This window comes from Pimephales promelas, chromosome 2 (genome assembly GCF_988280905.1).
Source record: "Pimephales promelas chromosome 2, fPimPro1.hap1.1, whole genome shotgun sequence".
Classification (NCBI taxonomy): Eukaryota; Metazoa; Chordata; class Actinopteri; order Cypriniformes; family Leuciscidae; genus Pimephales; species Pimephales promelas.
Window position 1 is genome coordinate 34,682,494 of NC_142770.1, and position 12,260 is coordinate 34,694,753.

The following is a 12,260-nucleotide window of genomic DNA, read 5'->3' on the forward strand; positions in this document are numbered from 1 at the left end:
TACTTTCTCACTCTTTGAAGGACATTTATGTCTCCGAACATAGTGGATGACTCTACCAACTACGTTGTCCAACTCTTGGAGATTTGAGAGTCTTGAAAACGGGATTGCAACAGATGTGTCTTCATCAGGAAGCTGGAGTGACGTCGGACTTGTCACGGGCAATGGACTAACTCTAAGCACCATCGCAGTGAGCACCTAGAACAGCAGAAACTTCAGCAGCATCAATGGATCCAGGACATGAGTCATTCACGTTATCCTCTTGTTCTCAGTTCCGTCATCACTGCTAGACTCCACATTCTGACAGTTGTTAGTAACTCGGAAGGCATCTTGCACAGTTCCAGTAACAACTCCATTTACCTCATCCAAGAGAGAAACATATGGTTCTTTCAACAGACGATGGCTAATACGAGACTTGACAAAGGGTTCTCTGCTCAAGGCATCTGCAACAATGTTTTTTGGCCTGGCACATACTTCAGGTCAAAGTCGAATGCAGCAAGCTTCGCCACCCATCGCTGTTCACACGCGTCCAATCTGGGTTTGGTAAGAATATAGGTCAGTGGGTTATTATCGGATCATGCAGTGAAATGTCTCCCTTTTAACAAATGGCTAAACTTGTCACAAATAGCCCACTTTAAAGCCAGAAACTCGAGTCTATATGCTGGGTAGTTCATCTGAGACTTGGAGAGTGTTTTGCTGGTGTAAAAAGGGCCACGAAATCGACCCAAATGGCGGGGTTCGATTCGTGGTGAAGGTTTAAATCGTGTTCCGTCTTTTCCAAGCAAAGTGAATTTTAATTAAATGCAACACATTTAATCTTATGTATTAACTCGTTTCATCTGACTCCATAAAATGAAAAGGGTTTATCAATGATATCTGTGCATCATTAAATACGTTAATGCTTGACTATTCCTTTTAACTCTAATGAAAATAAAGTCAAAGTCTGTTAGAATAGCCAAATATAACAATTTATTATGTCAGGTAAATGTATTATTACAGTTCCACAAGATAATCAGAGCAAACCATCAATTGTTTTAGGACAAAGGAACTTTACCCAACATATTAGGCTACCTGAGCTGAGAAGATACAACATCATGGGCTGATCTGAATACAGAAAGGCAGCCCCGAACTCTTGTTACATCTCCCTTTATAACCAGACCTCATTTCATATGCAAGTTCCAGTGGAAATTTACTGTATTCCCAGCCATGCTTACTGGGGGAAGGAGCTTAGAACAGTGGAAATTAGCATTTACACCTTTGGAGTCCCTAGAGACCACACTCCTTTGTGTAACAGTTATTCCTAAACTTATTACCTTTTGATTTACTTCTTTGGGAATGAGACATTATTACCAGTCACCCTGAGAACATCAAAATGATTCTAAACAATATTCACATTAAAACCATATTCTTGTGTGAGCTTTCAGTATCATTGACTGAGAGAGTGAAAGAGAATAGGGGGTAGGGTGTCAAATGTTAATTTGCAAGCAATGCCTTTTGTCTTTAGAGGCCACTGGTCAGATATTTTCTCTTTAACCAGTTTTTCCAGTCTTACACTGGCGAAAGCAACTGGACGTGCAACCTTCTCTCCAGGTGGCACCTGAGATAACACAGCTCCTATCCCATCAAATGAAGCATCAACAGAGAGAATAAAATCGTGACTGAAATCTGAGTGTGCTAGAGTCACACTGTGCAACAAGTCCTGCTTTAAAGACTCAAAAGCAGTTTGACACTCACTACTCCAATCCTCTGGTGAAAGTTTCACAGCACTGAGTGGCTTCTTCACACGGCTACACTTCCTCGAAGTTTTTTTTCTCTGAACGATCTGATAGAAGTTTGAAAAGAGGTTTTGCCTTAGCAGAACAGTCGATAATGAAATGCTGATATTACAAGATCATACTCAGGAAAGAACGAATCTTCTTCTGAGAAGGAGTTACGCCATCCGCTTCCATGAGCTCGGTAGTCTGGATGTCACTAATCACCTTCACCTTTTCTGGGTCAGTCTGGACACCATTCCCAGTGACAACACTCAAAAAAATGATGTGTTGGCTTTACTTAACTTTTTCATGTAAACAGGTTCCACCGGTTCCACATAACTTTGTTTTGTTAAACAAACATAATTTGTTCATGTAACTTCAACATCATGGAAGTCATTTTAAGCCATCCAATCAAACTCTGAGCTGAGTGTTAAAGTTAATGAGACAATTAAGTGAATAACTGAGTGATGATTGAGCATTATTGAAGACACCTGATGTTAACAAGCAGAATCACTGAAGGAGAAAATCACAAATTGTAAGTCACCGTTATGGAGATCAGTGTTTGCTTTAGTTGGGCTCTTGACCCTTACACTTTTACTTTAAACTTTGTTTGGCTGCTGTTATCGATTTATAACAGGCAAAAGAACAAAGAAAACTGTGATCCGATAGTGTTGGTTATGTTTTGACATAATCATGCTATGATCTGTAAACTCCAAAAATTCATAATTCTGATGGTTAGGATTAACTTGCTAGCAACAGTTTAGTGATTATGCAACATATCTGTATTTTCTTATAACAGAAAATATTTAATAAAACTATTCTGATCAAATCACTTGATCTTTATGTGTAGAAACAGATATCAATAATCAGCCTGTCTATCTCAACCGTTGTGACATTAATAGTCCTTCTTGCCACCAATCACAACTCATTAATGTCTCCCATCATGCATTGCGGTTTGAATAAATTATGATCTGAATTGTCTATGTAATTTACTTTCCTAATTGAACATTCTACTAGTCACCGTTGTTGAGAAGCATTGACTGAATCTTGAGGTCTGTGTGTGCCTTAAAGAAAAAAAAATTGTAAAAAAAACATCTTTTGAGAACATTCTGGATATTTATGCAGAATCTCAGTTATACACTAACCAACAGAATAAATTACAGACCTAAATTTCAAATGATGAATGTCATTATATGTTCAACATCATTTTATAATTGTTTATCTTTGTTCATCTGGCAGGTATTACTCAGATGCAACAGTAAATTAAAATATAAAGTTGATAATATAAGGGTGAAGAGCCCAACTAAAGCAAACACTGATCTCCATAACGGTGGCTTACAATTTAAGATTTTTTTTTCCTTGTGATTCTGCTTTAGGTGTCTTAAGCTCATTATTTATTCATGCAGCAATGCATGATGGGAGCCATGAATGAATTTTGATTGGTGGCACCCAGAAATTTTTTTTGTTTATTGATTTGATCATTTGAATTTCATTGAAAAGGCTAAAATTGTATGTTCTGCAAGAGCAGTGCTGGTATGATCCATAAGGTAAATTTAACAGTGGTTCATGCAGTTTGACTACAAACCAGAAGTTTGGTGATTCAATCCCCAGTTCCACCTTCTCTATGTGATCACCTGGCTGTTATAACTCATGAACAGCCAAACATAATCTTAAGTTAATAATATAGGGGTCAAGAGCCCAACTAAAGCAAACACTGATCTCCATAACGGTGACTTACAATTTGTGATTTTCTCCTTCAGTGATTCTGCTTGTTATCATCAGGTGTCTTCAATAATGCTCAATCATCACTCAGTTATTCACTTAATTGTCTCATTAACTTTAACACTCAGCTCAGAGTTTGATTGGATGGCTTAAAATGACTTCCATGATGTTGAAGTTACATGAACAAATTATGTTTGTTTAACAAAACAAAGTTATGTGGAACCGGTGGAACCTGTTTACATGAAAAAGTTAAGTAAAGCCAACACATCATTTTTTGAGTGAATGTGTCCCAAGAATCTGACAGATCTCCTAAGGAACATGCACTTCTTTGGCACTAGCTTTAAGTTGTGCTTAGACAGACGAGAAGACCAGTTCCAATCGGTCAAGAGCTATTTGTTCACTTGGAGCAAAAACCATCAGATCGTCCAAGTAGCAGAGAAGACTCGTGAAATTCTCATCCCCGAAAATGGACATCATCATCCTCATAAACGTAGCCGGACTATTGGTCAAACCCTGAGGTAGACGATTGTACTCATGAAGGCCAAACGGAGAGGAGAAAGCGGTGTACTTCTTATGCTCTTCGAATAAGGGAACATTATAAAAGCCAGAAGTCAAGTCCATGGTCGAAAAGAAAACGTTGCCTCCCAAAGCTGCGAGTGCATCCGCTTGGTGTGGGAGTGGGTGAGCGTCCTTCACTGTCTTCGCATTCAGCCATCTAAAATCTGTACAAATACGAAGGTCACCGTTCTTTTTCCACACTAAAACCAGCGGAGATGCATATTCACTCTGAGACTTCCTTATAATGCCTTTAACCTCCATCTCATTCAAGGCAGTGCGCAGGTTATCATAGTGGCTGGGGGCTACACATCGATAAGGGATAAGGGAGAAAGGGCTTCTCGTCCACCAAGTGGATTTTGTGAACAAAGCCAGTAGCTTCTCCACAATCCATTTTTTCACGTGAAAAGGTTGACTCGTACTTCTCAATGAGATTCAGAAGCCTATCCTTCCATCCCTCTGACACTTCACAAGCGTCCAGATTCAGATCCTGCAGTTTTAATTTATCCAGCCCGTTTCTTCTCTCATCACTGGATCGCACATGATTTGTAGAACTTGCAGCACACTGAACCTTACACTTCAAAGACTCAGCTGTAGACAACTCCTCCACAGCAATACAGGTAAAAACATCCACAATCTTTTTGTTTTTCTTAATGACGATAACTTTGTCTGTAGGGTTCATTATCTTGAAAGGCACCCATCTACTGCCCCACATAGGTGTGATGACTATTTGAAATCAAAGTAATAATCCATGTAACAAAAATGGATTATAAACGTTCTGGGTCAGTCTGGACACCATTCCCAGTGACAATGTGTCCCAAGAATCTGACAGATCTCCTAAGGAACATGCACTTCTTTGGCGCTAGCTTTAAGTTGTGCTTAGACAGACGAGAAGACCAGTTCCAATCAGTCAAGAGCAACGTTCTGTTTCTGTGGGGATTTCACACACAAAAGCTTTTTATACTTTGTTGTTGATTTTTCTGTCTAGAAAAGATAAACTATTTATTGAAACACTGCTGGAGAAAAATACATTAATTTGATCAAATCTGTCCATCTCTAAGTAGGGTGATGATCCCATGGGGTTTAGCTCTGGATACAATATCAAACTCTTTTCTTGCAGGATGGAAATTAACTTCATCATAAGTTATAATTTGATTTGAGTTATTTAATAATTGGGATACCAGTAGAATATCATGTTTAAAGCAGTTTTCCAAAGATGAAGTTTGGATCAATGTTCCAGAAACTGTTTGGATTTTCCACAAATCTTTTAATCCAGTTGATTTTTAATATCTCATTGAAAAGTGAGAAGTCAATTACCGATAAACCCGCCTCCTCAATTTTATTAGTCAAGATGTTTTTCCTGATTTTATGAGGCTTCTTCCTCCATATAAAGTTATATAATAGTTTGTCTAGATTGGCACATTGTAACTTATGAATTTTTGAAAATATTTTGCAATTGTAAAAGAGTTCATTGTTATAGGAAAGAGGAGGCAGGAACCAGCGAACATTCAACACTTTTAATAAGAAAATAAAATATTTACAAAAACGAAGTGTAAGCCAGCAGCCCCTCGCGAACGACAGAAACAGAAGTTCAGGCCTGTTCCTCTCTCAATCTCCTTTTATGCTTCTGCTCCTCCGTGAGAGATGCGAGAGATACTGTGTGTCGCTCATTATCAATCACACCACCGGCCTCACACCGTCCTCTTGCAGCCCTCGACCTCGTCCTGTTCGCCACAGCAATGCAATCGGGTCATATTTGCTATGTCATGTGTGGGCCACTTTAGGTTCATTCATAGGCGTCCCCACCAGATTTCATCATGAGTCATTCTGTACCACCACTGTTTTTGTTTTTAAACCTCGAGCTCAATTTATCCGTTCTGCGGCTGCGCCGGCTACACACTTCTCTGTTTATAACACTGCAACAACTGTAATTGTTTGCTGATCGTTGTTTAGGTAAACCACGTAAAGCTATTTCACGTTAGGACTTACATATAAAGCCCATGAAAACCGCGGGGAGTCGACAGCCGCTCCACTGCCCTGCTGAAAATGTGAAGCAGAAACACTTAATTTCAGATAACATCCATAATAATTGGACTTTGGGTTTGATTTATTCACCGTTTTCAGTGGTTATGAGGAGCATGAGAGAGAAATTTGGTAATCATTGTTTAGGTACATTAAACCACATCACATCATATTGTAAACATGGACGGCTACTTGAAGCACAATAGTGTGTGATGTATGTATATACTTTTTAAAAATGTCTTCTTCATAAAACGAGTCGGACATCACCACATTTTTGTACATATTTTTATTTATTTGCATTAGTAATCATCGTCATCGTCAATAAATCATTGCGTTATTTGCATCGTCTTTCAAAACATGACCTGCGCGAAAGAGTGAAATAAATGAATGTGTTTCTGTCCCCAGCACATTTCAGACCACACTGACATCCATGGGTTCACATTCAGATTCACAGTGATTACTGTCCCTCATCTTTGACAAAACTGGCCCTGATTTGTTTTAAGATAACTGGGTAACATTTGCTGCAACATATGTGGGTCATGTTTGGTTTACACCCAGATTAGTCATTGTCGATTGTGCCACATTTTTGCCATAGGTGGCCCACATTTGGTTTGTGATATTTGGGCCATATTCATTATTTATCATATGGGCCACTTTAGGCTCTCATTCAGATTACACATTGCCATGAGTGCCGCATCTTTGCCTAAAAAGGCCCAATCAAGATGTTAGGTCTGGAAACTCTTCATTGACAGGGCTCAATCCGAGGGGCGGGATAAACGGTTGTCTTTCAAATTCTCTCTGCACGCAATTGGATAGCGCTAAAGCCAATCAGAGCAACGAAGAAGGTGACGTACTCAGCGGAGCAAGTTGATATATTAAACTCTAACCGTATCCAGTCCAGCTGTCAACATTGAACATTGAAAATAAGGGAGATTTCCCGGAATCCATCCCCAAAATAAGGGATTTTTTTGTTTTTTGCACGACCCACAAACTTTAAAAATAAAACACTAATCATTAAAAGTCTAAAGAGTTTATAACTAGCCTACATATGTGTGAGAGAGAAAGAGACAGTATGTGTGTGTTTGTGTGTGTATGAGAGAGAAGAGACAGTGTGTCATTAAAAAAATAATATCATAGAGATTGTTTAAATATTAATATAAGCTTACGAGGGAAACGGAGGTGGAGTAGTGGTGCTTCGGTGCTGGAGATGATTCGGGAGAGGTCCGTGCACCTATACCGATCAGAGCGCGCACTGACACAGAGTAAAGCCTTTACACTCGACGTGACAGCACGAGCGCGGGCGGCAAATATGACAAGTTGATCATTTCGCCACAGCTTTTTTGTAACAGCGTGCGCGGCGCCGGCCGCATCCGAGGATGAACGACTTAAAACCGAATGTCCGAGCTGGCTCTGACCGTCGCAACTCTGTCGTCATTATGTTAAGCCCGCCCGCCGACTCTATAGACGATGTGATTGGCCCTACCAGAGTTGAGTTTTTCCAGCTCAAACGTCTATGGAGAGTTGCTAGACCACACTTTGCTGCAAAATAATTTTTTCTGCCGCTAGGGTGCGTCTAGATTTCTAGGCTAGGTGGCCACTTCAGGCTCACACACATTTTGTCGGGCCATAAGAAGGCCTGCAGTGCCGCATCATCGCCTGAAGTGGCCCACATCCGTCTGCTATCTGAGGAGCGAGTGAAACACACACAAATGCTGTTAACTGGGGAAAATGTTTAGTCGGTCTGTAGAGGAGAAGAGACTTCATCCACAGAACAAACACAATATACTGTACATCTGTGCATCAGCAACACACACACACACACACACACACACACACACACACACACAACTAACTTCATATACAATAACAATAAACATATTCTGTGTATAAAATGTTAGAGAGATATTGTAAATGTTTAAAAGTTACATGTAATCTCTATATCTTTTGAAACATTTATGTGCTATACTTGACAATCCCGTTCATGATTAGAAATCAGTGGCGGTTCTACTTTGAATTACACCCAGGGCGAGACCCCCTTCGAGCGCCTCCCCCCCCCCCCCCCCTCCGAAAAAAATAAATAAAAACTTTGCATATTATAGGCTACTGTAAAAACTCATAATTAAAGTTGATTTTAGTTGATCATTATGAAAAGTATTAGATAATATGGTATATCACATACACAGAATCTTGTTCAAAAAGCCTAATACATAGTGAAATCAATTCACCAAGTTAATAACATTAAAGATTTGTTTTAAAGGAGTGTCTTTCATTTTACCTACTAAACTTAAAAAAAGGTTCACACACAAAAAAGGGTTTTATATAAAGATAAACCTCATATTTCAGCATTTAAATCATCTCTATAAAAAGAATGAGTCAATAAAGATACATTCCTGACATTTCTACCCTAACATTTATAATGCACAGTAGCTTATCTTTTATTATTAATAGTAAAATTCGTACCGATTTTCCCATGGCTGTCGTTGCTAAAGAACCATGCACTCATCATTACACTGCGCTCTACACAACGACAAAGGAGTTTTAGTAGCTAATGTATTTCCACCACAGAAAAACGCTTGCTGTAGCTCTGCTAAAAGATTTATTTACGGAGAAGAGAAAAAACACCCAAGTGTTTGCGTGCACGTGCAATCCCATACTGAAAAGTTTATGAGCGCGCTTCCCGTGAGCGCATAATGAGCGCGCTTCCCGTGCGCCTATTTGAAACATAGAGGATTTGAAATAACGACCTCGAGCGCGCAAAAGACGCGATACGTGAACTAATGAGGAGATCCCCTTGACATCGCTTCTGCGCACGGCACCTTCTCAGCAAGCAGGGCGCCATTGCCAATAATTGAATCGAAATAAAAAATAGAAAAACTTCGCGGCACAGAGTATTTTTTTTAACTGCTCGTGCCGCCCCCCATGTGACATGAAGAAATGCCGCCCCGGGCGACTGCCCGGTTCGCCCGTGCCTAGAACCGCTACTGTTAGAAATATTTGAATAATTCTGGATGAGTTTAGTCTAAACATTATTATATTTGCAGGCCTGATAGTGAAGATTTCTGCTGACACTCATCTGAGCTTCTTCCTCCACCTTTAATTACAACTAAACCATCATTTGGCTGAATAATAAACCAACATTAATCATTCAATATCACATGTTTCTAATACGCATGCTAACACACACGCTGCTTTATTTAATAGTGAAGTCTGAGTCTCTTCCACCTGTATGAAACACATTTACACATGTATTTCTCCTCATAGACAGCAGTGAGACTCTTCTGTGGATCACCTGATGGTTTCTGCTCCTCTCATCTCCGTTTCACAGATTTAAACCTTGATGTAAATCCACTGACGTTTTAAAATCGATATTCATATACTCTGTAAAGTGGAACAGAAGAGAAAACAATCAGTGTTCAGTGGAACAAAGTGCTGTTTTTCTTTAGTAAAAGTAAGTTAAATTGAATTCCTGTAATCAGATTAATTACTGACTTTACATGATCTTGGATAGAGATATTTGTGTTTTTAAATATAATAGATGTAAAGCCTGAATCATGTTCATGTGTGTGTGTGTGTGTGTCGGTGCGACTCCTATTGAGTCTCTGTAAAGGAGAAACTAATGAGTGTACGGCGTATGGAATAAACCACAGCGAGCAAATACTAATGTTATTTTGAGTTAAACACAAACCTTTAGTTAAAGCCGTTTGTCCTCTAGTTTAAACATGTTTGTAGGCTCTTAGTAAATAACTGAGAGTAAAGTAAGTGTCGAGTAGTGTGACGTGTTGCTTGTCACAGTAAAAACACACTAGAGACAGAGACATTGCTCATGTGAGCTGGACGCTGTGAGCTGAAGCTGAAACTGCACTGATTTTAGCAGGAGTGCAGCGTTTCCTACAATCTGACCAAGTCTGTTTCACACTCAAATGATTCACTTCTACTGACACAGTTCATAAAGCAGGTGTTGATGTATAAAGCTGTGACAGTGAGCTTTTCTTCTCCTTCCTCCTTTGTGTTCAACATTTCAATAACTTCACATTATGTTCTCACACAAACCCTTTGTTGCAACAAATCTTAATGATAATTTCCTTTCACGAATGTTTAAAAGGATTGTTCACATATCAGAGGTAAATGAAGATGTCTTTAATATCTCAGTGATGTTTCCTCACCTCAGGACACAGTTTGAGTCTCGTAGCTCGTCTCTGAGCCGCTGCTTTGAGTCTCCGATTTCATTGTCTCTCAGATCAAGCTCTTTTAAAAACTGCAGAGCTTTTGAGTTCGTCAAAGACTGAGTTAAAGAAGAAACATCTGTAATGCCACAGCTACTTAGACTAGAGAGACACAAACAGAGGAAGAGAGATTATCTTACAAACAAATCATAATTGTGAATAATTTTACACAGATATAATGTGAACTCAGACTCACTGTCAGATATTGAGAATAAAGTGTTTTAGTTTAATAAACCCAGAAAGTGCACTGATATAACCAATGAAACATAAGCCCTGCTGTCTTCAAATAAATAAACTTCAGTCACACTGTAATTGCTGTACAGTATAATGACACTAACTGTAGTTTCTCCAGCTTGAATTGTGGGTTCATCAGTAGATCACTGAGGTTTTTCACTCCAGAGTCTCCTAGTTCATTCCCGCTCAGGTCCAGATCTCTCAGGTGTGACGGGTTTGATTTCAGAGCTGAAGTCAGGATGAGACTCTGTTTCTCTGTAATACTGCAATAACTCAGACTGAAGACAGAGAAATAACAATAGTTCACATCTATGGTGATCATCTTATTGAAGAGCTACAGCAGCATTTCGTTTCCAATAGTCTGTTTTAAAACCCAGTCACACTAGTTCTGTGCGCTGGAAGACACTGTTTCTTCTCTTTCATTTCTAACTATTTATTTGTCATCTCTCTTCTTTATTGTCTGTTTAAAAAGCAGATTTCTGTGAGTACACAATCAGTGCATTGTATCAGATATTGGGAATTAAACAATTACTATCTACACTCTAAAAAGTTTTATATGATTTACTACTTTTTTTGGTGAAAAATTTTCACACTCAAAAATATTGATTCAATTTTAAAGCAGTGAAATCAATTACAATACACTGTATAAGCTAAATAGAAAAAAAGCACACAAAAATGTGAATAGGGAAACCCAGAAAGTGCACTGCTGTAACCCATGAAACATAAGCCCTGCTGTCTTCAAATAAATAAACTTCAGTCACACTGTAATTCAGTGGTGGGCCGTCAGGGCCAGCAAGTCCTTCTCTGCTAATATATTTTTTTGCATGAATATTAAATTATTCCCAATAGTTCATTCTCTTAATTTCATAGCTTTTCTCTTGGTTGTGCTGCTTCCAGTATTGTGTTTTTATGTTAGAGCTTGTATCCAATCATATTTCAGCCATCATGTGTTGCCAGGGTCAAATAAATCTGCCTGGAAGCCTTCAGAATCAACTAGGGCTGGGCGATATATCGAACGATATTGAATGCGCATCTAATCAGTAAAGCCGGTTCCTTGATTAGCAGTAAATCACCTTCACATGCTTTCAAATGGACGATATGAGTGTTAAAGTTAATGAGATAATTAAGTGATTAATTTAGTGATGATTGAGCATTTTTGAAGACACCTGATGATAACAAGCAGAATCACTGAAGGAGAAAATCACAAATTGTAAGCCACCGTTATGGAGATCAGTGTCTGCTTTAGTTGGGCTCTTGACACTTATATTTTCACTTTAAATTTTGTGTGTCTGCTGTTATTGATTAATAGCAGTCAAATAAGACATATTTGATCTTTTAGTGTTGGTTATGTTTTGACATAATCATGCTGTGATCTGTAAAATGAAACTTTTCAGATGATTTGACTTAACTTGTTAGCAAGATTTTAGTGATTGTACTGCATATCTGTATTTTTCTTTTAACATAAATTAATGAATAAATATTATTCTGATCCAATCACTTTCATGCTTATTTAGAAACACAGAGATCAATAATCAGCCTGTCTATCTCAACTGTGGTGGCGAAATAAATCCTTGTTGCCACCAATCACAACTCATTAATGGCTCCCATCATGCATTGCGGTTTGAATAAATTATGATCTGAATTGTCTATGTAATTAACTTTTCCTACTTGAATATTCTACTCGTCACCGTTGTTGAAAAGCATTGACTGAATCTTGAGGTCTGTGTGTGCCTAAAGGAAAGATTTTTTTCTT

General features: G+C 38.6%; 1 protein-coding gene across 3 annotated transcripts in view; it reads right to left on the reverse strand.

Annotated features, from left to right (window-relative positions):
- Positions 1-11,452, reverse strand: part of LOC120475522 (ribonuclease inhibitor-like) — a 457,326-nt gene extending 445,874 nt beyond the window's left edge. For 2 of the 3 annotated variants that reach the window (XM_089122259.1, XM_089122258.1), the window contains exon 1: positions 10,612-11,452. In XM_089122259.1, coding sequence (XP_088978385.1) covers positions 10,612-10,829 — 218 coding nt within the window. In that variant the 5' untranslated portion in view covers positions 10,830-11,452. Of the gene's footprint in view, positions 1-9,201; positions 10,376-10,611 lie in introns of those variants that run through there. The other variant, XM_089122249.1, reaches the window with a different exon arrangement.
- Positions 11,453-12,260: the final 808 nt, after the last annotated feature.